The following is a 24892-nucleotide window of genomic DNA, read 5'->3' on the forward strand; positions in this document are numbered from 1 at the left end:
TGGAGAGCATTAGCGATAACAGAGCCCAGATCTCATATAGGGCCTGTAATAGTGCCTGTTCCTGTTAGCCACACTAGAAAAACTTAAAATTCATGGAACATTGAGTGGAGTACCCAAGAGGAGCTTGCCTCAGTAACGAGCAACAGTTAGCCACTTAGTGAATACTGCACTGGTCCCACCTAACAACTCTTAAAAGTAATATCCCAGTAATATCCCAGAGGGTCAGACTGTTTCCAAGTAACTGATCCGTGTCTCAGAAAAAAGCTCAAGACTATTTCTACAAATATCAAAATATTCAGAACAAAACAAGATAAAATTAATAAAATTATGAATTCATAGATTCACTCACAAAAATTCATATCTTTGGATGTCATCCATCATGAGAAGAAAATCAACCATCCCAGAGTTGACACAAATATTTGAATTAGCAGTCATAAAAATAGTCATTTAAACTATATTCCAGATGGCAAAAAAAGTTAGAAACATGAAAGATAGATCAAACTTGTAGAGATGAAAATGAAAATGTTTGAGATGAAAAATCTACTGCATGACACTCATGGCAGTTTAATCATTACAAGAGAAGAGACTTGTAAACATGAAGTCAGAGCAATAGTGTTAGAAAACAATCCTCCCTGCAGTTCTTGCTGTTCCTGCCCCCGGCACTTAGAAGAGTAGAAAAAGACATACCATCAAGATAGAGAATATTTCATTTCCCCCAGAGCAATTTGCTTTTCACAGTCTAAAGATGATAGGCCAAAGGTGATTTTTCCCTTTTTTGCTGGAGCCCTGTGTCTGTCTGCCTTATAATTGGCATAGTAGTCAAGGTCAAAGAACTAACAGAACAGGTAAGTGCTCTTGACCACAGTCTTACAAGAATATTCAGAGGCAGAAGAGATGCTCTTCCTAAGCCAGCAGGGAGCAAGCTGGCTGAGGGGAAGAGAGCATATTAGTGTGTATTAGTCTTCTCTCCATATCAGGAATGTATATATGCACAGAAGAAATAGAACCCAAAGAAAAATGTGTCCTGATAGGTTTCAGAGGTTAAAATGTGTCAAGAGAATTTAAAAAAAACCAATGGGACATTCATGGACACCACTGATGTAGGCCTCCTTCTCTGGAGAAAATTGGGGTCCGTGGACTGGGTGTGTGTAAATGCCTCTTGTCTCAATGCTGAGTCTAAAAGTGAGTTTGTTTAATGAGGGGCTTGCAGCAAGGGGGCGGTAAGAATGGCCAGGAAGAGCACAATGCCCCATAGTTCCTAGGAACTGGTTTTTAAGAAATGCCGTAGAAAGATAGAAGAACTTTCTGTTGTGTTCCTTGGAAGACAACTTGGAGCATTTGTATTATAGATTATTTCACTGTTCACAGTATTAGGAGCTGATGAATCCCAATACTTGTCCTTGACCTTTGGCTCAAATGTTCATTTTGTTCTATTTCTGAGAACTGAGACACAGATCTGAGGGCCAAGTTAAGTCAGGCTTTCAGAGAAGTTTATTTATTAGGAAGAGAAGAGATCTAAGGAGCCCTCAGTTATCGGATATAAGCTCAGCAGGGGCAGGCCTCTGGCACCATCACACGGAAGGAGGGAGGAAGGGCGAGAGAAGGATTGTCATGATGGGGAGAAGAAAGATATCCTCTTGGGCATCCAAATCCACTCAGCTAGCATTTTCCATCATTTTGAAACCTAATTTCCCCCCGAGATTTCCTAAAGGAAAAAAGCAGAATCAACATTTCATGAATAGAATGTCAGAACTACAAAACCCCTCAAATTATTTTATCTAGCATCCTTATTTTATATTTAAGGAAACTAAGAGCCAGAGCACAAAGGGAAATGGCTACATACAAGAGTCAGGTTACTGGACCTCCTACCTAGTTACCCTTCCATGGTTCTAAGATGCCGAGGACAATATTGCGACCGATGCTACAGTCTCTTTGAAAGTGAGTTATTCAGCCAGGCCTGAGCTTGTGCTAAGGCGTATCAATCCATCTTACTCTCCTAATGCTCTCATGCTTTGGCCCAATTCTTCATGAGTTGGCCTGAAGTGGGGTTTATGCATTCCTGTCATTGCTCCTTGTACAAAACTACAAAATGATTGTTGGGTTGAGGGCTGCAGTCTGATGTCACGAGGAGAATTTTACTCCCTGTGAACTGCGCTGGCTTACACAGAGCTCAAGCTGAAGCCATGGTTTTGGGAAACCTCAGCGTCTAACCACTAATAATCGTGTCCCATAAACCCAAAAACCTAAAAACGGGCTCTGAGCAAAAGGACCCAAACTTTGCAGGCACCTCATCCTAGCTCAGAGTTTCAGACACATAAGAGATTGAAGGTATCTGAGAGAAGGCAAAACCGCAGTTCATCTTCCAGTCAAAGAATGTTGGGGCTGAATGGAATCACTGAAGCTTTACTCGGCCTATGGGAACGGACATCACCTGTCATATGGCAGTGTGAGGGCTCAGCCAGAAGGGCCCAAAACACCACAGAGTACGCTGAGTCTGCTTTCCACCCCGGTGGGCTTTCTATTGCCACATGCTCTTCTGATTGGGGACTGATTAGTATCTGTGCAAACTGGAGCAAATTCCTGGCTTCAAGGCTGACGTACTTGGTAGAAGAGGTACATGGTCATTGCTGTGGGCTAAACTCATCTTTGTTCTCTTCTTCCCACCCCCCCCCAAAGAGTACTCACAGGCTCTCAATACACAAGATGCAGGGGTTTTCATAGGTTACAAAATTAGTGCCACAGATGGGTTGATATAAACCGGGGCAGGGGTTCACAGTTCCAATGAACCAACTCAAGTCTACTTTCTTATATGGACATTTCACCTGAAATTTCAGTCAAAAAGAATGATACGATTACAATCACTCTCATAGACAGGTAGGTCACATCTGGACCTGATTAGGAAAATCTAAACACAGTCAGGATCCCATTACAGTCACACAAAGCGCTTACAGCTGCCCCTCCACAAAGCAGTGGAGGCCGAACTTCTGTTTACGCCATCTGTCAACCACGACGCCTCCTCGTGGGGAGCTCCTGACAGTCACAGGGCACAGAGGCCTGCTACCCTCTGGTGGGAAAGGGAGGAGTGGACAAACAGGATGTATTTGGGAAATTTAGCTTCTTTCTCAATCTCCTTTATTCCCAGAGTATCAGACATGGGAATATTCTTAGAGATGTTCTGTGCCAACCGGGCAAAAAAACCCTGAAAGCCCATAACTGGAGAAGCTGTTTCACTGAAACCCATATGCTTTGATTTAAAATATGTACCATAGTTTATCCGTTCTCAAAATCCCCAAGACAACTCTTTTCTTGAAGTTGTGAAATGTGAAAGCATTTAGCACAATGCCCTGACTTTGTGGGGAACATGAAAAACAAAAGAAGGGACGCGTCTCATCAGGGCGGAGAAGCCATGTGCACTCACAGTGCTGGTGTCAGTGGCAGCGGCAGCTTGAAGCAGGGACACGGGGTTGCTGGAACTTGAGGAGGTGGCCTCAGGGGCTCTAGGAGAGCCATAGAGAGATTGGTAACATGCCTCTGATACAAGGGGGTAGAGAGTTTTGGCTGAGTATTTAGAGAAAGAGGGATCATATCTGAGCTTAGAAACTCTTCTCCTTCTTTCCTTAGCCAACACTACCACAGTGGCCAGGCCCTATCATCCTGTACGTCTGTCCCCCAGTGAATCCCTCCACTTTCTCAATTCCCCAGGCAATGGTCAGGGTTCGTAAACATTTCCTAGGCACCAGGGAAGGAGCATTCTCCAGTTGTCAGATGACCAAGTCTTGGCCTGGTTCCCCGTTTGGATCACTCTACTCAGGGCTCTTGTACCAGGAGTGTACCTGCCACGTTCCTGTGAGTGGACTCTGGAGAATGCCACACAGATGGCATTGCCGAAGTAAGGTTCTAACACAGCGATCCCAGAGAAAACTCAGAATGTCTGTCCTGAGAAATAGAGTGGAAGATTACCTTAACAGTTCCATGTGGTGGCCACCACTGTCGACGGCCTGAAACTAAGACATACATGAGAATAGTTGCAGGGTACAATATGCGGTGAATCCTAGCTTAACCTGTTGGCAGAATTAAGGAATTCCAATTTATTACCGAGGAAGCTTGCAATATGAGCACATTCTTTTATTTATACATGCATTCATTTTTTCCCTTCAAAAAGGTCTTCTACTCCTGAGAGATAATGAGCAAGCGATCACTGCTCTCATAAATGGTGCCAGTCCAGTGTACCAAACAAGTTTTTGATTAATAGGAGTTAGCCTGGGGTTGAGATGATTCAGAACTGGCAACCAATACATAAAAGACATGAAGTGATGCTAGAACTTTAAAGAGACCATTGGCCCGATCCCCATATTTTACAGAGAGGGGAAGGACACTTATTAATGCCCAGGAATTCATGGTAGATAGGTGAAAATGCAAGCCCTTCAGTCCTTGAGCCTAGGTCTTTTTAAAACTCCCTACAGGGCTCTTCTCTAAAAGAGGGCAAAAAAGGTAACACCCACTTAAATTCATGGCAAAGCATTTTCAAAAGCTTTGAGTCTTTGAGATGTGCTGTGCTGTGGGCATGTTGCCCACCACTGTAACATCATACCTCACTGAGTCCCCATGAGTTAAGTTTCACAATCTGCATTAGTAGATGGGAAAGCCCTTGCACATTGGCTGGGAGCCTTTTCTTGGGACCACACTACTTGCCTTTCTCTCTATAGATACAGATACATATATAGTGAAGTGACAGACTTACATAAATAAAATGAAAATAATTCCAAAGCATTCTTTCAGATTACAATGTCAGAACTCACAACCCTACATAACTGCCAGAACCAGTCAAATCACTCACCAGAGGGGCACCTGGGTGGCTCAGTTGGTTAAGTGTCTGCCTTCAGGCTCAGGTCATGATCCTGGGGTCCTGGGATCGATCCCCACTTCTGGCTCTCTGTTCATTGGAGAGTCTGCTTCTCCCTCTGCCCCTCCCCCTGGCTGTGCTCTCTCTCTCTCTCAAATAAATAATATCTTAAAAAAAATTACTCACCAGCAGGTAACGCCCAACGTATCAAGATGAAGAACAACAGTGAGCAGAATACCAGAAGATATTTGACCATTTTCCCTCTTGGTGTGTGTGTCCTTAGAATGATGCTCTGAGATATTGCCTCGGGATGTTCTCCTCTAGTACAATCACTAGAGCAAGGTAATTAAGATATTAAGACCACCTTTGGAGTGAATATCCATCTCCAGCCTTCCCACTGTAACCACTGTACGCCATATCTGGAAAGCCTATTATTTCACCCTTCCCCAAGAACAGATGTTCAGAAAAACCTAAACTTCGTTAGTCATAAAGTATAGAACTCAGTGACAGATCTGTGACTACTTAGAAGACAGAAGTAAATCAGAAGTTACTCTTTGGACAGAATTATATTATTTTAGTGTGGAGGTATTTTAGATGTCTTGAAAAGGCAATTCCTTACCTAAAGATTCACCCAGATTTTTTTCTTTGAGGGGATACAAAGAAAATGATGAGGCCACTAGAGGCTTCTGGGCAACAAGACCTTCTCCACAGAGGAAGCAGGTCTGTACTTGCTCACGAAGCAGAGACTGCCTCTTTGTAGTAAGACAAAGACTGTAATATTTTAGGCATACTTGGCTGTGCTGAGAATCTTCTGACATGGACCACTCAGCTTTTTTGGAGCATTCTGAGAGAGTACATAGGGAGAAATACCATTCCATGCTATCTTATGGGGGCCCCAAAGTTATCTTCATCTAGACATCTGGAAAGGGAGAAGTCAGTGAGCAAATCCTCCCGTGGGATTGCCTTCCCCTTGTAGCAGCCTTTCTGACCCTAGAGAATGGTAGACGTAGGTTCTAGGCCTGACCAAGGGACCACATTGAACTCCCCTATCTTCCTAACCCTATAAAAGTGACCAGGTCCTCCCTACATGCTCTGGCCTTCATCTCTACTCAGTAGCATATGGGACTAGGCAACTGACACAAACTCTTTCCCAGATGCTACGGTGTGACATGTGATATCTGAGACACGGTAAACTCCCTAGGGGACTCCACTCCCCAAGATGGTTGGAGGTTCTTGGCACAGTGTCCAGAGCTGCCTAGCTGCCTACCCTGCCTGCTCCGGGGACAATCTAGGACATGTTTTTGCTCAGCACACCCCATCTCTTCCTGACATTGTCCCTGGCCTCCTTCGGGAATGGAGCAGCAACAGTGGAAGATGCAGCTGCATGAACGCAGGACGCCAGATGCCCACACCCCTGCCACATATGTCCCCTTCGACCCACCTCAGAAAGAAGAGAAAAGGAAGAGAGATGTAACATGCTCCTTCGTGGCTCATGCCTCTTTTAAGGAGCAGGTACTAGGGCTGCAGGAGGGGGTAGAACAGCTATGTAGGAGAGATAAGGCACTGAGGCATTGTGTGCTAGGAGAAGCAGGCCCTGGAGGCCCCACATTCAGGGTAAATCAAAGTCAAACCTCAGCAGGAGGCATTGGGGAAGGAAGCATAGAGCGGCCTAGGAGACTTGGGCGTGGGAATGGGTCACCGGACACTGAACGGTGCAGCCCTTGGCAGGCAATCCAAAGAGGCAATGGCATGAGGAAACGTACCACAGTCGGAAAGGGCACAGCAGAAAAAGCAGAGGATGTTCCACAACAAGAGTCAGTACCTGGGGCCAACGTGCAAGGGAAGGAGGTGGGTGCTGAACGAGGTCTCCGAATACCATTTGCAGTGGGTCCAGTCTTGTTCTTGAGCTGAACCAGAGCCTTCGCTGCATTGTGACCTGGAAGATTTGTGCTCATGGCTGAGTTTCCTCCTGTTATCTAAACTTCTTGTCTCCATCTGCCTTCCTGTAAAGAACAGTTGTTCTTACACCAAGGAAATAGGTGAACTTGAGAAAATAGGTAAGATAGAAATTTAAAATAGAAACAAAAAGACACGAAATCTCAAAACCCAGAGATAACCATTAAACATGTATTGAGTTACATTGTTCCAGTTTTTAAAAAATCAAATTTTTGTAGTACTATATATTGTTCTCTGCCTTTTTCACTTAGCAATGTACTGTGACATTTTCTTGATTTTTGAATGTAGTCATACAGTACTTGAATTTAGATGCCTGGTGCCATATTCTGTCACTTATATGGGTTTTTATTGTATTAATATTCTTCCACTATTGCTCAATTAGGTTGATTCCAATTTTCATTATTATTAACAATGCTAGAATGAACAAATTTTTATTTACCTCAGTTAATTTATTTCTTATTAACTTTAATAAGTGCCTAAAAACAAACCTACTGTACACTTCCAGAAAGGATCTGAGCCATGTAGAATATCAAATAGGAGGTTTTCACCTAATTTGTGGGCTCTGTGCTTATAATCTAATGTGGAACATTTTGAAAATACAATGCTACCTTACTAAGTGAATGAATCATTTGTCCCCCAACTCAGAGAGATAGAGGGACTCCATTGCATAGAAAGCATTACAGAAGAAAAAGTAAAACATCATAGGAAAGAAATAAGGCTAAAATATCTATAGCTTTTCCAAACTCCCCCAAATTCCAGTTGAATTAATAATATTGGGTGAGAAGAATAAATGAGATTAAGGAATCACATCTTCCTCAGAGAATCCTTAGTCTATGACTTTCTCATCATGGATCATACCCGTGGTTTAAAGCTAAAAGCTATAACTTGGGGCTTTTTCCCTGGATGGCAGGCTCCTCTTCCTAGCTATGAAATGATTTGATTTGTATGTTTCATGTCACTTCAAACCAACATTTTCACCCCAAAACCAACTCCTTACTCTATAGTCCAAAGCCGGTGCTTATCACCTTTTAGGGATACCACTGCAAGATTTAACCTACAGCTCCGCTGTTTTCCTGCAGAAAGGAAAGTTTCAGCTCCACTGCCCAAATTACAGAGCTTTCCTGTCTAGCCCATTTTGTTAACCAGTTATATTCACAGCAGAGCACTGAGCTGCCTTCCTTTACGCCCCAACAGCTGTCCTTCCCTCACAGAAGAGCCACCACACAGATGTCAGTCCAACCCCAGGCTATAGGATAAAGTCTTTTTCTTCTCAAGGATTTTATAGACGCCATAGAGGCACTAGCCACACTAGCATAATCTCCCGCTCTGGTCTTGAACACTGATTTGAGTAACAGAATTCCTGACCTGTTCTCCAGACTGACCAAGATGGTCTTAATGGCCTTCAAGTTCCCCTCAGCTTGACAAAAATATAGACAGGCTTCTACCTGACTCCGGGCCCCTGACCTCCCTTATCTTAGAACATTTACTTCAGAAATATTATAAGTGTAAATTCCTTCTCTGTTGCCTTGAGACGTAATTGTCTTTGGAAATCCCTCACCAGTTTTACAACACGGAAAAGTCTTTCTCAAGGACCCGGGAGGTATCCCTTTGAAATGTAGCCATCAGGAAAGACCGTGCAGGTTATCTCCTAGTCTCTGTGGGAGGGCAGGAGTCTAACTTTTCATGGACATCTTGCCCTAAGTTGCAAAACTACCTCCTGTCATAAAGATACGAGAAATTTATATTCCCTTAGATAAAGCCAAGTTTATATTCCCTTAGATAAAGCCAAGTTTATATTCCCTTAGATAAAGCCAAGTTTATATTCCCTTCGATAAAGCCATAGGCCAAATGGTCTATGATTTTCCTTTCACCTCCTCCACTACTTTCTCACTAGCTCACCCAGACCTTACAGATCTTCCTCCTTTTTTTCCAGCAGCATTAAGTTCATTCTGAGCTCTGGCTTCTCTTACCCAATAGCACTGGGTAAGTCTTCTTTGCCTATTTAATCTTACCTGATGTAATTTTCATTTTGACAGGAGCATCCCACATACCCAATAAGACAAGTTTTCTTGTCTCTTTTCTTTGGACAGAATCACTGTTTTGTTGCTATTTCCTTTACTTCTTTTTAACACCAACACTCAACCTTGTATAATTCAAGTGTCGGCCTTCCTCCCTTGCGGACATGCAATTCTAGCATAAAATGGAAGCTCTTACTTCTTGCTAACCCTACTTCTTTCCTTAATTGCCCATCTGTTTACTCCTCTCTAGCTTTCAGAGGTCCTCCCTGCACTAGGCCCTCACTGGTCTGCTGGTCCCTGTTGGTAACTTCTGGCTGCTACTCGCAGTCCCCTAGGATTCACCATGAGGTAGAATTGAGACCAGTCACACTTCCCTTTTAAATGTCTTCATCCTTCGTTCTCCCTAAAACTCCCACCCCTGGCTGTACAGATGTACATGAATTTGTTCACTAAAAGGGTGGAGAAAGGGAAATCTTTAAAGGGAATCACCGAGAAGGGGGAGAAGGTAAAAAGCTGGTAAGATAAAGACGAGTTTCTTCAAAGAGGAGAAGGAAAATAAATCCTTAAGGTGAGGCCCTGACGGTGAGCTCACCCAGTGTCTGACCTGATTCCTCTTCCCTCAGGCTTCTGTCTCTTTTCAAAGACTGATTTGCTTTTCTCCGTTTCACTTCGGGGCAGCAAATCCTGCCCACAATCTCTTATGGGACGTGTGGAGGAGAAGCTCTGACCATCTAAATCGTGAGGACCCAGGTTAAGTGTGGGTGCCTTGAGTCAACTCTCCTTTGCAATGTTCTCTGATCAGTGTGAGTTGAAGACATCCCACTTTCTTTTCAGGGTGGCACCTGACACACAGCTATGAGCACACATACACAGACAGACACTTCTGCTCGCCAAAATTAAGCATTAAGTCTCAGACGGTACAGTACAAGTTTTCAAATTCTATATTGTAACCCTTTAGTAGGTTGTGAAATTTATTTTGTTACCACCATTATTTTAAAATTACATTATTTTAAAATATAGTAAAATGGAGTGAATAGAGTAGAATGACATAAAAATTACAGCGTAACTTCAATAGCGTGTGTATTTCTAGGTGGTGAGGTAGAATACAATTTTTTTTTTCACTGTGAGTCACAGTCAATGAAGTTTCAAAACCCCTAGAATAAACCTACAGGTAAGGAAACAAATATTTGCTATCTGTAATCTGTGTACCTCTTGCAAGGAGAAAATAAGTTTTTATGCATGTTTTTAGCCAAAAGCCTGATACAGTGCTTTGATCTTAGCAATTCAATAAGCATTTCTTATGTCCCAACTTGGAACCCTTCTGTCCTCACTTTCATAGTTACTGGAACATCAGAGGCACGTTATAAGCTTATGTTTCTTGAAGGACTGAATGAAAACTTCCTCTAGTTGCAACATACCATACTATTTCCCAGAATCAATCTAACCTGTACCAACATTTGAAAAAAGTAAAGTGTTGTGGTAAGTGTTTCAAGTGACACATTGATGTTATGAATAGCCCAAGCCCTCAGTTGTATAATCTAGTGGGGTGGGCACAGAGGAAAAAAGCAGATGAGAAATTGTATTTCAAAATGTGCCAGGAAAATGGGTTTTCAAATCAAGTACTAGCATTATTAATGCTGGATAAATGTATTTATACTTGTTTTAAGGCATAAGATATGCTCCATCTTGATAATTTCTTCCCCTAATATTGATATATAGCAATACAAATTTTACCCTAAGCACTGCGCTAGGAGGATTCTACAAATTATATTACTCTCTTCTTCTCATTCGACTCAAAATACTTTTAGTTTCTCATTTGATTTCTTCTTTGACTCAGGGTTTATTTATTGCTGTGATATACGCTTTCCAAATACTGGAGATTTTCCAGAGATTTTTTTTGTTTTGCTTTGTTTTCTTATTCAATTCAGTTATGGTCAGAGGACATATGCCAGGTGACTTGAATTCTTTTAAATTTATTGATACTTGTTTTATGGCCAAGAAATTGGTCTATCTTGGTAAATATTTCATGTGTACTTGAGAAGAATGTTTACGCTGCTGTTGTGTGTCGGGGGTATGTTCTCAGGTCACGTGGTTGATAGTATCGCTCAACTCTGCTACACAATTGCTAATATTCTTGTTATATTAATTTTTGAGAGATGGATATTGAAATCTCTGATTATGATCATGGATTTGTTTATTTTTCCTCACACTTGGATTAATTTTTGATTTGTGAATCTTGAAGTTCTGTTATGAGGTTCATAAACATTTAAGACTTTTATATCTCCTTAATTAATTGACATTATAAAATGAATTCTCACCCTTTCAATTAGTCTTTGCTCTAAAATCTATTTTGCTCATATTAACATTGCTACTCCAGCTTTCTTTTGACTAATGTTAACATGGTAAATCTTACTTTATCCTTTTATTTTTATTCTATTTGTGCTTTTACTTATTTACTTACTTGATATTTTATTTTATTATTTTTATTATTATTATTATTTTATTTTATTTTATTATGTTATGTTAGTCACCATAGAATACATCATTAGTTTTTGATGTAGTGATCCATGATTTATTGTTAATATTTTATTTTTAACTAATCTCTACACCCAACATGGGGTTTGAACTCACAACCCTGAGATGAACAGTTGTATGCTCTACCAACTGAGCCAGTTGGGTGCCCCTGTGCTTTTATTTTTTAAGTGTTTTTCTTGTAAACACACTTGTTTGTTTGCTTTTTTTAAATCTAGTCTTTTAAAAAAAATCCAGTCTGTCAATCGCTTCCTTTAATTGGCGTGTTTAGACCATTCATATTTAATATGATAACTGATATACTTACCGTAATGGTTAATTTTATATGTCAACTTGGCTGGGCCACAGTGCCCAGATATTTGATCAACACCATTGTGAAGATATTTTTCAGATACAATCAACATTTAGGTTAGTATATCTTGTTGTTATTATTGTTGTTAATTATTTTGTAAAATAATTGTAGTTAAATTATTTATTATTATAAGGTCAACACCCATGTACCCAGCACTCTAGTGATGAGCTAGAATGGCTTTTATCCTAAAAACCTTCCCCACGTTATTGCCTGCACTGAATATTTGTGTCCCCATCAAATTCATATGTTGAAGCTTAATTCTCAATGTGTTGGTATTAGGAGGTAGAACTTGTGGGTGGTGATTAGGTCATGAAGGCAGAGAGCCCCTTCTGCCATGTGGGGACATAGCAAGAAGACAGTCCTCACCAGGTACTGAATTTTCTGGCACCTTGATCTTGGACTTGCCAGACTCCAGAACTGTAAGAAATAAACATTTTCTGTTTAAGCCTCCCAGTTTATGTTTGTTTTTTGGGGGGTTTTGGGTTTTTTTTTTTGTTATAGCAGCCCAAACAGACTAAGGCACTACCTAACCACAGCCCCCTGTCACAGACTCTATTCTGACTTCTATGTTAATCACTCACAGGCATTTTTAATAGTTTTACTACCTATATGTGCCTTTGGGATTTCCTCTTTGGTGAAGTGTCTAAATCAGTAGACGCTGAGTAGAGCATACTATTTTCTGTAATGTGGGTGGGATTCCCGCAAACAGTTGAAGACCCTAAGAGAAGAAGCCTAAGATCTCTTGGGGAAGGAGAATTCTGCCTCTCAACTGCCTTGAGACTTGAGCTGCAACATCAACACTTCCCTGGGTCTCCAGCCTGCTGACCCACTTCCCAGTCCCCATGATCACATGAGCCAATTACTTAAAATAAGTCTTTTTCTTTCTCTCTTGTCTCTCTGTCTCTTTCTGTCTCTCTTTTTCTCTCTCTCTCTACACACACACACATACACACACACACAATTGGTTTTGTTTTTCTGAAAAACCCTAATTAACACAATTACATCGAATGTACCATATTGCTACTTCCTTTCTATTAGGTCAATCTGTTTTTCCCCTTTACTTCCTTTGTCTTCTTTTGTACACACAAATATAGTATTTTTTTCATCATTCCATTTTATCTCCTTTGTGGCATATTTAGTGTTGCTTTAGGACTTACAGTATACATTCTAACTTCTCACAGTGCACCTTGAAGTGGTATTATACCATTTAACTTAGCACAGAATCTTAGAATAGTTTCATTTCTTTCTTCTATTGTTATGTTGTCATGCATTTTATTCTCACATATGAAAAATAAAAACAAAGTTCTGGCAACCTAGCTGCTTTGGACAAAATTGTGTCCCCTACAAATACAAATGTGAAAACACTAATTCCCATTGTGACTGTATTTGGAGATAGGGCTTTAGGAGGTAATTAAGGTTAAATGAGGTCATAAGGGTCAGGTCTTTCACTTCTTACTGAACCTTTAATAATTCTTGATTATAGTCTTTTTTACATTGTATAGTAATCAGCTCTTCAAAAGTATGTCTCTGACTAATGTACAAACTCCTTAATGGCATGGATTCTTTGCCCATTTGTATTGCCTTTCCTTACACAACAGATTGCTTGACCTATAGTGATCTTTCTATGTGTGTTGTTAGAAAAAACACACAAATCTCTACAAAATAGCTGGCAAGCATTTGCCCAGTCTTCACTAAAAGAGCATTGTGCTGGGGCGCCTGGGTGGCTCAGTTGGTTAAGCATCCAATTCTTGATTTCAGCTCAGGTCATGATCTCAAGGTCGTGAGATGGAGCCCTGCGGTGGGCTCCATGCTCAGCAGGGAGTCTGCTTGAGGTTCACTCCCTTCTTCTCCCTCTGCCCTCCCCTCCCGCATGTGCATGCTCTCTCTCTTTTTCTCAAATGAATAAATAAATCTTAAAAAAAAAAAGCATTGTTCTTTGGACAGATGAACTTATAGGGCATAACTTTGTTCCTATTTAAAAACTTACTGTTAGGAAATTCTTCTCTTTACCAATGCAAAATATCTATCTTTGCATGTTACATTAATGACATGACTCCTCTCTGTGGAGCCCCAGAAATGAGAAAGTTCTGATCTCTCTATCTTATAATACTTCTGCATATGCCCTCATCTTTCCCAGTTACCTTGAACTTTCCTTGGGCCTTTTAGTGACTTCAACAATTTAATCAGATTATATTGTTTTTATTCTCTTCCCAACATGATCAACAAAATGTCTTCCTTTGTGGATGCCACTTGTGACTGAGTCCTCTTTGAATGGATATCTAATGTCTAATATTATTCCTGGTCTGATTAGTTGACAGTATTATGGATGCTTACTTTATTTTTCTCCAAAGCTGAATTTCCCACTTTTCATTATTGTGGCTAAAGGTACTAGTATTAGACTTGTGGTCAGATCTGCCACATGATGCATGTTTACTTAAAAATTGTGAGGTTTTTTCTTTTTAATGGGATGCTAAGAGCAGATTCTTCTCTCACCAGTGTGTATACAATCTCTCCTACTCAACTTGAGTAGAAATAGAGGAAATCTTCCTGTGTGACCTATTGAGGGAAATGGCCATAGACATTCTCCTTAAGAAACAGTCACATCCAAAGACAAACCTGAAAGCTTTCTGCTGAGAATTTTTTATTGAAGAATGAAATCCATATATTTGCTCCCATAGCCATCCAAGAGGGATTGGTTCTCTACGTGGAATCTGCCAAAGGGAACTCGGTGCCCTTGAGCATCAGGGAGACTCAGCACTGTCCGCGCTTTGCCAAAAAAAGTTCACCACGACTATTCCTACAAAAGAAATAATTTTTTTTTAAGGGAATGCTTTGGAGATCTTAAATTGAAACTTTAATATTCTTAGATCATGTCAGCCAAATGAGCACAGAGTGTGAAAGGTAAGTAATTAGTAACTGAGCTCCAGCATGGTAGAAAAAGTAATTCAAAACCAGTGTTAGGAGCCAAAAATCTATAAATATCTCTGTTATCTGCCACTTAGCAATATTATGATGTTGATCAAGTCTCCTTTTCCAGCTTCAGTTTCTTCCGACAATCCACTTTCTTTTTTCTCTTGCCCTCTCTCTCTTTCTCTCTTTTTACTTTTTTTGTAAAATATTATAATTATCACTGAACCATCTCACTTTTATGCTTCGTAGGAGCATCTTGCTTATTAGGTAGCTATGATGGTTTCTGGCTTGGCGGGAAAGGCTATTTCTGCAAATAGCACATTAAATTCAGCACTTACACAACAGCATTGCAAAATAAACATTTGTTTGCATAGTTCTGCCCATCAGATCCGCAGAGAGGTAAGTTTTCCATGGTACATATTTCAGAATATTGGGTACACTCAATATCCTGCAGTCCAAAAAAAGGAAACAAAGAAAGAACAACTTCAAATTGTTAAATTATAGAAAATGAGCTTTTTTTAAAGGCCTTGAGATGTCATTTAGCCCTCAATCCCACATGCAAAAAGACATATCCTCTTCAATTCACAAAATCTGACCCAACCATGGTGGCAATCTCGTCACAGTAGGAGATAGTTTAGCTTGAGGTTAGGGCTTCCCTCTCACTCATTCTCCACCGGGAACTGGTGAATAGAGTACATCCAGTGGGTCTATCTTTTTTTTTTTTTTTTAAGATTTTATTTCTTTATTTGACAGAGAAAGACACAGCGGGGGAGGGAACACAAGCAGGGGGAGTGGGAGAGGGAGAAGCAGGCTTCTGCTGAGCAGGGAGCCCGATGCGGGGCTTGATCCCAGGACCCTGGGATCATGACCTGAGCTGAAGGCAGACGCTTAACGACTGAGCCCCCCAGGCGCCCCCCAGGGGGTCTATCTTGTGCTTAATGTCCGAACCAGTCCTCTCCTCGCCACACAGTTCTCCACTTTATTCAGGCCCTCCAGATGTTTTGCCTGCATAGTTGCAGGTGTCTGCCAGTTTGCTGCCCGGTGTCCACGCTTAGCTAAGATTTCAGTCACCCTTCACATTCATGTCAGAGTGATCTTTTAAAAAACAAATCAGATCTTTTTTTTTTTTTTATTAGTTAACTGATTCCCCATCTACAGAAAGTCCCCTCACGAGCCATGCTTACTTCTCTCATCTGCTCTGCCTCTAACTCCCGGTAAACTTGACTGAATTCCCAGAGTGTTTCCTGCTCCTATACATCCCTGTGCCTTAGCTTAGGCTGTTTTCCTATCTTCCCTGACCTTACCCACTGGAGTCACCAAAACAACTCCTAAGACTCCTAGTCCTCCTTAGAAATCAGTTTAACTCTTTTTATAACAGTTTCATGACAACATTTCTCTCCCTCAAATTGGGTCAGCTCCACCCCTTAAAATGAACTGTCTTTACTACTACAACCCCATGTTTTTATTTCTCTTGTCACATTCCAACCTCTATTAAAATTATCTACATCCATTCACATAGCTCTTTACTCCAGAACTGTCTTTACATTTGTTCTCGAGTTTTTTTTTTAATAACTTCCTTTATTGTTATGAGAGTGTCTTTGAGTCCCTAATGTCCTCTTCTTAACCTGCTAATTAGTTGCAGTGTTAGAAAACAACCACATGTATACCATTCTGCCCCAGTTAAGGGCTATGAGTAAAATTTGTGGAGTTTTCCTCTGGAGAAGTAAATTAACTGTGTTCAGGTCTTTTGTTTAGGCTGGCCACATGACTTACCTATGACTATACATACTCACAGACAATTTCTAAAATGTCTATTTTAAAACTTTCATAAAGTGAGGAATCATTGTAACATTTTATATTAAGAATAAATGAAATTTCTGTGTATACTTACACATTTATTATCATGAAGTTTTCTGACTTGAAATCCTTTGTTTCTGAAAGAGAAGATTTTTATTGAATGGGTAATGCATTACTTGGCATTTCACAATCCACAGAGTAAAATACTGTCATATGTCATTCTGTATTCTCTGTCCTGTACTGAGAATGAGGAGCTCTGGTTAATATTCTACCCAGGTTGGCTAATATTGACCATTAACACCTTTGATGGATGATCATTTTGTAAACAAATAAAAATATAAGAAAATAAGATCAGCACTAAGAGGAGATTGGGCATTTAAAAAAATTAGTCCATGAATATTCAGATGAAAATCAAAGGCATAATATAGTGTGAAAACATTTTTTGCAGTTAAGAAAAAGAAAATATGTTCAAATCCATCTCTGGCACTTGTAGTCTGTGTAATTTTGTAACAGTCACTTCTTTCTAGAAGATTTCTGTCTTCTAAAAGGAGGCTATGAAATGATAAAAATCAGTGAAATCTCGTGTTTAGTCTCTTGTGTTTTTATTAGTACACGAGTTTGTGTATCCTGAGAGACTTTATTCTGAATAAATTGTTATTACACTTGACTATAAATTTTCAGAAGGGTTAGAAAAGAAGGAGAAAATGAGAAGGAAGAAGAGCTCATTTCTGTAAGTATGCAGTCCGTATTAGCTGCCTAGCTAAGATTTGACGTGTTTTATCGCCGTGGATCCTAAACACTATTATAATTTCTATCTTACAGATGAGACTACTGAAGCATGAGGTGGATTGGGTATTTGCCTAATGTCACACGTCTCCTAAGTGCAGTCTGGATTCTAATGCAGATGTGTGACACCAAAGCCTGTGATTTTAGTCACTAATCATAAAGCAGTGAATTCCAATTCCTGGAATGGCTGGTAATAACCATTCTTTCATTCTCCTAGAAGCTGAGATGTTTACAGTGAGGAACTCATATGTAATTTGCGGGCTACTGGTGGTGGGGGTCCCAACTATCCATTTGTACTTTCAATCTCCTCCCTAGACTTTTCCAGATAATCATAAGAAGCAACATGGATTTTCTCTGGGGTAGGAAGGATAGATCAAAGTTTTGTAAATAGCACCCATGGCAAAGAGCCTACATAGAGAGAGCTGTCTTCTGAGTTCTCATTATGCAATAAGAAAGACACAACAGAAGATTATGGAACTTTGACCAAGACACATTTTCTGCCTGAGACTCAGCTTCCTCAAATGTAATGTGGGAATAAAAATGTCTATAGGTAACAGCTAATGCCTGAGGAATAGTGTATAATGTGAATGAGAATTTGGCTGGATAGCAAAGAAATACATATCTCCTTTGAGATACAGCTAAATTTATTTGTTTATTTTTTATTTGAACAAATTAATGTCCAAAGGGTATTGGAGGAGCACGACCAAAGGTAGGATTTATCAAACCACGTTGTTATAAACCAAGCAGATTTTGGCCAATGTGGACTTCATGATCTTTAAAAAAAAAGAGGAGATCCAAACTGAGTATGATACTTACTGAGTTAGCATGCAAAACATGCATTCATTACTGTAAGTTTTATGATCTGTGCCACATATTGGATCCAGGTGCCTTGGGCATGCAATCTCAGAGTCTTTTGTGTTGTATTTGGAGCAGTCCACCTATAATTGGAACAAAAAATAATGGCTTACATCGTCTTCCTTCAATTCTGTCGTCTTTCTCATATCAAGTTGGTAAGACAAAGAAGAGAGTGGAAGGAATACTAGCCTCTTCAACTTGTCAGCAAACATGTCTAGAAGACCTTCTGTGGATCAAATGCTGCACTAGGGGCAGCTAGGTCAGACAGGTCAGACATGAAACATTCTGTAGATAAAATTAGAGTTAGCTGTTTAAGAAGGAGATGTTAGTCTCTCCTTTTCACGTTACAGTGAGAGTACAATGGAATAATGAAAGTAAAAAATACTCAGAAAAGTTTGAAATGACGCCTAATGGTAACAGTTTACTTTATCTGTTGTTCTCCTTTTGCAACCTTTAAAGAAAGAACCACCACAAGGAGAAGCAGAGTAGGAACGGTTTTAACTCCCTAGGAATTATTTCCATCCACAGTGAGCCAACTTCATTACTTTCACAGCTCCATTTACACATCAGCTCCGATTTCATTTTTACCAAGACCCCACAGAGAAGGTTACACTCACCTTTCTTCCCACTACTTGATCACCGGAAGAGAGTGGCATGAGATGCATTTGAAGAGAAGGAATCCGAGAAAGAGCAAATTCCATAGTTAGAGATGCAAGGTTGAATTCATTGTTCACAGTAACTAAAACCGCTATCTGCCATCCCTGGCCCAGGCCAGACCTAAGAGAGGTCTCTTCTTTACTCAGGGCCAATTCAGGATGAAGCCAGAAATGTGTGTGATTCTGACTTAAAAGAAACAAAAACAAAAACAACATGGGGGGGAAATCCCTGGTCATTGGAGAAAGGGCTGTCACAGGAATTCCTGTGAGCAAGCCCAGGGTAGGGTTGGGTGAAGGTCTCAAAGCTGCATAAGTTGTTTCTGAAAGGCAAGTCAGAAGCCTGGCGTCTGGATCAGGAACTAAGCAGGTTGCCCACAGTCCTTTTCTTCTTCTTCTTTTTTTTTAATTGAAGTATAGCTGAGGCAGTATGTTTCATTAGTCTCAGGTGTACAACATAGTGATTCACTAAGTCTATATACATTATGTTGTGCTCACCACATTATGTTGTAGCTCCCATCTGTCACCGAACAGTATTACAGTACTACTGACTATATTCCTTATGCTCTACCTTTTATTCCCATGACAATCTTTTTATTCTTCTTCTCAGTCTCTCTTCCTCTTCTAGAAGTTCTGACCCCCCACCCCCTCTTTGCTAATCAGTCCAATCCAAATAGTTAAGGTCTCAAGTTTTCTTCTGACTTTAACATTCTATCGTTACTGAAGGTTGAACAAACTGCAGTTAACATAAAGCCATGGCTATTCAAAGGAGTCTTAACTCACCAGGTGGAGGGGTAGCCCATGCGGTGGCTACAAGAGCAAAGATGGCAAAAGCAGTGATACTCGCCATAGTGATGAGGAGTGAGGGTGACTTCTCTGAGGCACACATACACACATATATATACACACATGCATAAGGCAGGGTCCCACCCTCCTCAAGATTGATCTTTTCACTGATGATTGGTTGTTAAGCCAAGCTAGGATGTTAAGTTCATTTGTCAAGAAAAGCTTCCTTATTACCTTGATTTATAGGCAGCTGGAATAGTTATATCCCGAAACTCACCTACCAGAACTGTCTTGCATAATAATCCTCTGGTTTCTTAGCAAATACAACAGCATAGCTGTATTTGAGAACAAATAAAATCATAGGTGTAGTGAAGAGAAATAAACAATAAAATGACATGTATAAAGGGTTTCAAGATTATATGAAATGCGGGAAAGTTGAAATAGAAAACAGGAGCAATGAGAACATTTCTTGAAAATGTATAGTAGTACACAACATGGATACTTAGCACTATAATACATTTTCTAGAGTTCGAAGATAATTTACAATGTTCTATGAAGGCTTGTTAAGTGACTAAAAAAACTTGTGAAATATGCAGACCAGTATTACTGCTACTTAGCAGATGGGACTACAAACACAGAAATATTAAGTGCTTTCTCTTTAGTCACAGAGTGAACAGTTGGAAGAGCCAGTTCTCTAGGATTCTAGATCTATACTTCTCTCCTATATTTTTTTACTAAGATATGCTACTTCAGTAACAAAAACCAATATTTATATTGAAAATCCAGATTTTAGCATATAATCTGAAGATTATAATCATGATATTCTGTTTGACACATTCTTCCGCGTCCATATCTATATATATATATGTCCATCCACATAACCAACGTTCTTTCAATAATCCAGGTCTAATGATTTCCAATTACTTAGCACTTTCACCTCTGTTATATCATGTGGATGACACTATCTCATGTGATGACATCAGCTCTCTAGAAGATAGAGTTAATACGGAGTTAAGCTAGAATTAATTCCCAAAGGACAAACTCAAAGATTGGAGGAGTTAAGCAAATTGCCCAAAGCAGACAGCTAATGAGTGATAGAATCTTGACCAAAACCAGATCTTTCAATTTCAGAACTTACGGTCTCCCAGTAACTGGTTGCAATTATTTCTAATTTTTTAGGATGTTTCTCTCTCATTCATCCTTTCCATTCTCCAATACCACCTCTTTTTCTCAGAGATAATTCTATAATTTTGGTTTATGCTATTGTGAAATTTGCATACTTGCACCTCACCCATATTTCAGTGCTTGTTCAGCATTTGAAATATGTATACTATACTGAAATGTGCTCCAGAAACTTTTCTCAATGGGATAAATGATCTTCTTCCCAAGTCATAGTGGAGCATCTGATTAGAGTGACCAAGTTCTGAGTAGATGACAGAAATGAGAAAAATGGCTTAGTGTTGGTAGAGCTGGCCAGGTCAGGAGCAAGCACCTGGGTCTGTGGCTTTCAAACTTTTCATTATTGTTATTTAATTAAGAAATGGTATTTCCCCCTTCCCTGAATGTAATTCTATGAAGCAAGCAAGCAATGAAACAGATTTTTAAAAAAGCAATCACTTAAATAGAAGCAAGACAGGATTCAAGAGTGCCTGCATTTCCAGCACTTCCCATAAGTTTCCATGCAAATCCATTTGGAAACTGATCTAGAACACACACACAAAAGGAAGTGAGGCCCTGGAAGGGAGAGTATCTTGTCCAAGACCCCTCAGTGAGACAGATCCCCAGATTCTAGTACAAGATTTGTTCTGCTATGCCAAATCTTCTCACACCATTACACAGCCCTGTGTCAGCATGGGATTTCTGTCCCTACTTGCTTTCCCAGAGAACATGAGCAAGTACCTGCCACCCGGATCCTGGACTCAATTCTCTACTGCTTATTGGATCTCACCTTTCTGACATCCCAAAGGATCTTCCAGTTCAACATGTTCCTAGGAGACCTTGTTGCTAAATCTCATTTTTAATGGCTTCCCTCCAGTTTCACTTTGTTAATATCTGTCAGTGGCAACCCAATCCAGGAACATTGAAGGAATCTTCATTTCTTCTCTGATTTTCACACTCACACCCAAACTCTCACCAACTAGGTTTTGAGTGTGTGCCTTCCTTGCCAGGAAGAATATAAGTGTTGTTTGATTGTTTATCATTTTTTTAAAATTCAGAGTTCAAGAATAATAGCTTATAAATCTACCTCTAAAAAAAAATCTACCTCCCATGTTTCTTCCTTTTGGAAATTCCCACAGGGATGACAGAGAATTTAGCCCTGTCTACAAATTCTAGTAAGACTGCATTTTTCTTTCTTCCTTTTGCCACTACTCAGTAACTTTCTAAAGATTTAATGCTCAGCATCCCTCGGGCTCAGGGAAATACAAATCAAAACTATAATGAGATACTGCCTCACACCGATCAGAATAGCTAAATTTATAACAAGTCAGGAAACAACAGATGTTGACGAGGATGTGAAGAAAGGGGAACCCTCCTACACTGTTGGTGGGAATGCAAGCTGGTGAAGCCACTCTGGAAAACAGTATGGAGGTTCCTCAAAAAGTTAAAAATAGAACTACCCTATGACCCAGCCATTGCACTATTAGGTACTTATCCAAAGGACACAAACATAGTGATTTGAAGGGGCACCTGCACCCCAATGTTTATAGCAGCAATATCCACAATAACCAAAGTATGGAAAGACCCCAGATGCCCACCAACAGATGAATGGAGAAAGAAGAGTGGTATATATATGCAATGGAGTATTACTCAGCCATCAAAAAGAATGAGATCTTGCCATTTGCAACAACATGGCTAGAACTAGCAAAATAAGTCAGTCAGAGAAAGACAAATACCGTATGATTTCACTCATGTGTTGAATATAAGAAAGAAAACAGATGAACATAGGGGAAGGGAAGGAAAAATAAGACAAAAACAGAGAGGGAGATGAACCATAAGAGACTCTTAACTATAGGAAACAAACTGAGGGTTGCTGGAGGGGAGGTGGATGTGGGGGGATGGGGTAACTGGGTGACGGGTATTAAGAAATGATGAAATGAGCACTGGGTGTTATATACAACTGATGAATCACTAAATTCTACCTCTGAAACTAATAATACACTATATGTTAATTAAATTGAATTTAAATAAAAATAAAAAATAAACACACTATGTAGGATTATGTAAACTCAATACCATCACAACACATTGCCCAGATCAAAAGTTACTTCAGAGCGACTTCAAGTACATTCCCATTTCTATTACCAGTTCCTTAACAGGTTTAAGGTTTTATCTCAGAGAGAACTGAGATTGGCTGTGATTCTAGGGCAGCCAGGCCTGGAGGTGGATGTGCACTGCACATGAATTCTTAGCAACCCCCAGTATGATCCCCCACGTAGAAGGTGTGAGTTTTGATCAATAAATGTAGATGTACAAAATTATCTATTCCCTCTTTTTCTCTAAATAAAATCATGTTTGATTCCAAGTCTTCTGCCGGGCTTTGGGGACGTTTAGTCTCATTCATTATTGAGGTTGATGAGGATCTGAGATGGTTAAGAAGTGAGCAAGAACATGAGGCGAGGCCCTCTAATCCCTGGCTAGTCATGGCTGCTGCCTGCATCCTGATGGTCCAAGCCAGCTGTAAATGGTTCCCTTCCCTGAGGTAGTTCCTTGATTCTGTGCCACCCTTGGGACGTGGTGACTTTAGGTTGAGATCGAGAACTCTTGAATCCTGGGTTTGGCAGACACATTTCATGGTCGTACACTGAGCCGTCTTTTGTTTTTTGAGACTGCTGCCAAGCAGCAGCGGTAGTCAATATTAGAACTTGGTCCCTTTCATTTCTTTTGAAATTTTTATTGCTTCTCCTTTCATTGCTTTCCAAAGCACACAAGCCATTAAGAATAATTTCTTGCCCATTATGTTTTTGTCCAGTTTAACTCAAATATCCTCTAAGGCAAATGTACACGCTGTTTTCTTATAGCTCTGTGATTGAGGGGAAGGAAAGATACAGGGAAGAGTAGTTAATAGCTTTTAACTATTGCTTTTATTGTTGGTGTTGTGTTATTATTTCGTGTTTGACATATTGACATTAAAATGATGATCAATATTCCATTCTTCTTTAGAATATTATCTTGTGCTTCTAGGTAAGTGCTAATCGGGGCTTATGCAGCCCCACCAGCAATCCTTCAGTGGGCACCTAAAACTGGAACCCATTCAACTGCCTACTCCTCTTTTGAGCGCATAGGAACAGCCTCTGGGTGGGGAAGGATGTGGCATTTCCTGCTAGATGTAGCCATACTGTCCTGTGACCAAAGGCTGGGACTTAAGCAAATATCCCCTGTGAACACAACTTGTCCATAACTTATTTTTAGAGACCTTGGCAACAGGAGTTCTGGCAAATTTCTCACTTAAAATTCCAGGAGCAAAATGGATCCAGAGGTAAGAGTATAATAGTTGAAAACTTCATTTTATTACTGCTCCCAGGACTTCTTTCATGTAAGTCAAGCCATTAGAATTCACTTTTTATTATTAAGCCCATTCCTATATGCTAAAAAATCAGCACGTGTTACTTTCTCCTGCCACATGTTCCATAGATTTGGAATTGAATTATTCCATGAATAAACAGAAGTAACCATTTCTGTAGATAGTGAGCAATTTTCTGGATCACTAGACGCAAAATCCATTTCTTTTGTCTGTAAACATAATCAGATAGATAATATTATTTGTATGAAGAGCATGGAACTGGGATTCATTAAGCCAGAGGGAGTGGTGTAAGGAACATGAGATTAAAATACACTTACTTGAATTTGTATTTCTGATGTAGACCCACTTGGGTAAGCTCAAAAAATCACTTTCCCTCTCCAGGTTTCCAGATTCCCATACACGAAACATCCTGGATAAATCATCTCTTAATTTTTCTCTAGCCCTGTCGATCTGGGATATTATCAACCTGAAATAAAATGATTTTTTCTCAACTGAGACCTTATCAGTATGTATTACATATTTAGCAGATAAAATCCAGTTAATCAGTTACAAGTACAATGCCAATTACAACAGTACACTTCACAGCATATTTTTCTGGCATCATACTACTCTTTGCATTCCTCTTTAGCTGCAGCTTTTGCTAGTATTTCTGAGAAACACCTCATGAATTTAGCCTTCTGGGGCAGGGAGGAGGAGGGGAAATAAATCTCATAAGTTCATATTTTCATGTAACTAGTTTGTTTCCAGCTATTAGCGTCAGCGTTTTTGTTGTTGTTGTTGTTGTTTTATTATTTGTACCAGGAAGGGAATGTAGTTGCTTTTTTAAGTTCCTTGAAAAGTAATGGTCGTCCCCTATCCTTGGAGGCTTTATGTCATTACCAG

At 39.9% G+C, this 24892-nt stretch overlaps 1 protein-coding gene across 1 annotated transcript; it reads right to left on the minus strand.

Moving 5' to 3' along the window:
* Nucleotides 1-1659: 1659 nt before the first annotated feature.
* Nucleotides 1660-5661, minus strand: SPINK14 (serine peptidase inhibitor Kazal type 14 (putative)). The gene is made up of 4 exons (XM_025892361.1): nt 5463-5661; nt 3961-4004; nt 2686-2822; nt 1660-1705 (listed from the first exon to the last, which is right to left on the minus strand). The coding sequence occupies exons 1-4, from the start codon at nt 5659-5661 to the stop codon at nt 1660-1662; spliced, it is 426 nt and encodes a 141-aa protein (XP_025748146.1).
* Between the last annotated feature and the right edge of the window lie 19231 nt (nt 5662-24892).

The sequence above is a fragment of the Callorhinus ursinus genome, unplaced genomic scaffold (genome assembly GCF_003265705.2).
Source record: "Callorhinus ursinus isolate GAN/ISIS: 27379988/994484 unplaced genomic scaffold, GSC_fseal_2.0 scaffold23, whole genome shotgun sequence".
Classification (NCBI taxonomy): domain Eukaryota; kingdom Metazoa; phylum Chordata; class Mammalia; order Carnivora; family Otariidae; genus Callorhinus; species Callorhinus ursinus.

Coding starts and splice junctions, on each gene's coding strand:
- SPINK14 (XM_025892361.1), bottom strand. CDS start 5,661: ATGTCAGAAGATTCTCAGCACAGCCAAGTATGCCTAAAATATTACAGT. Junction 2,823..3,960: donor CACCACATGGAACTGTTAAG/GTAATCTTCCAC, acceptor CTGAAATTTCAG/GTGAAATGTCCATATAAGAA. Junction 1,706..2,685: donor ATCTTGTGTATTGAGAGCCT/GTGAGTACTCTT, acceptor TTTTTCCTTTAG/GAAATCTCGGGGGGAAATTA.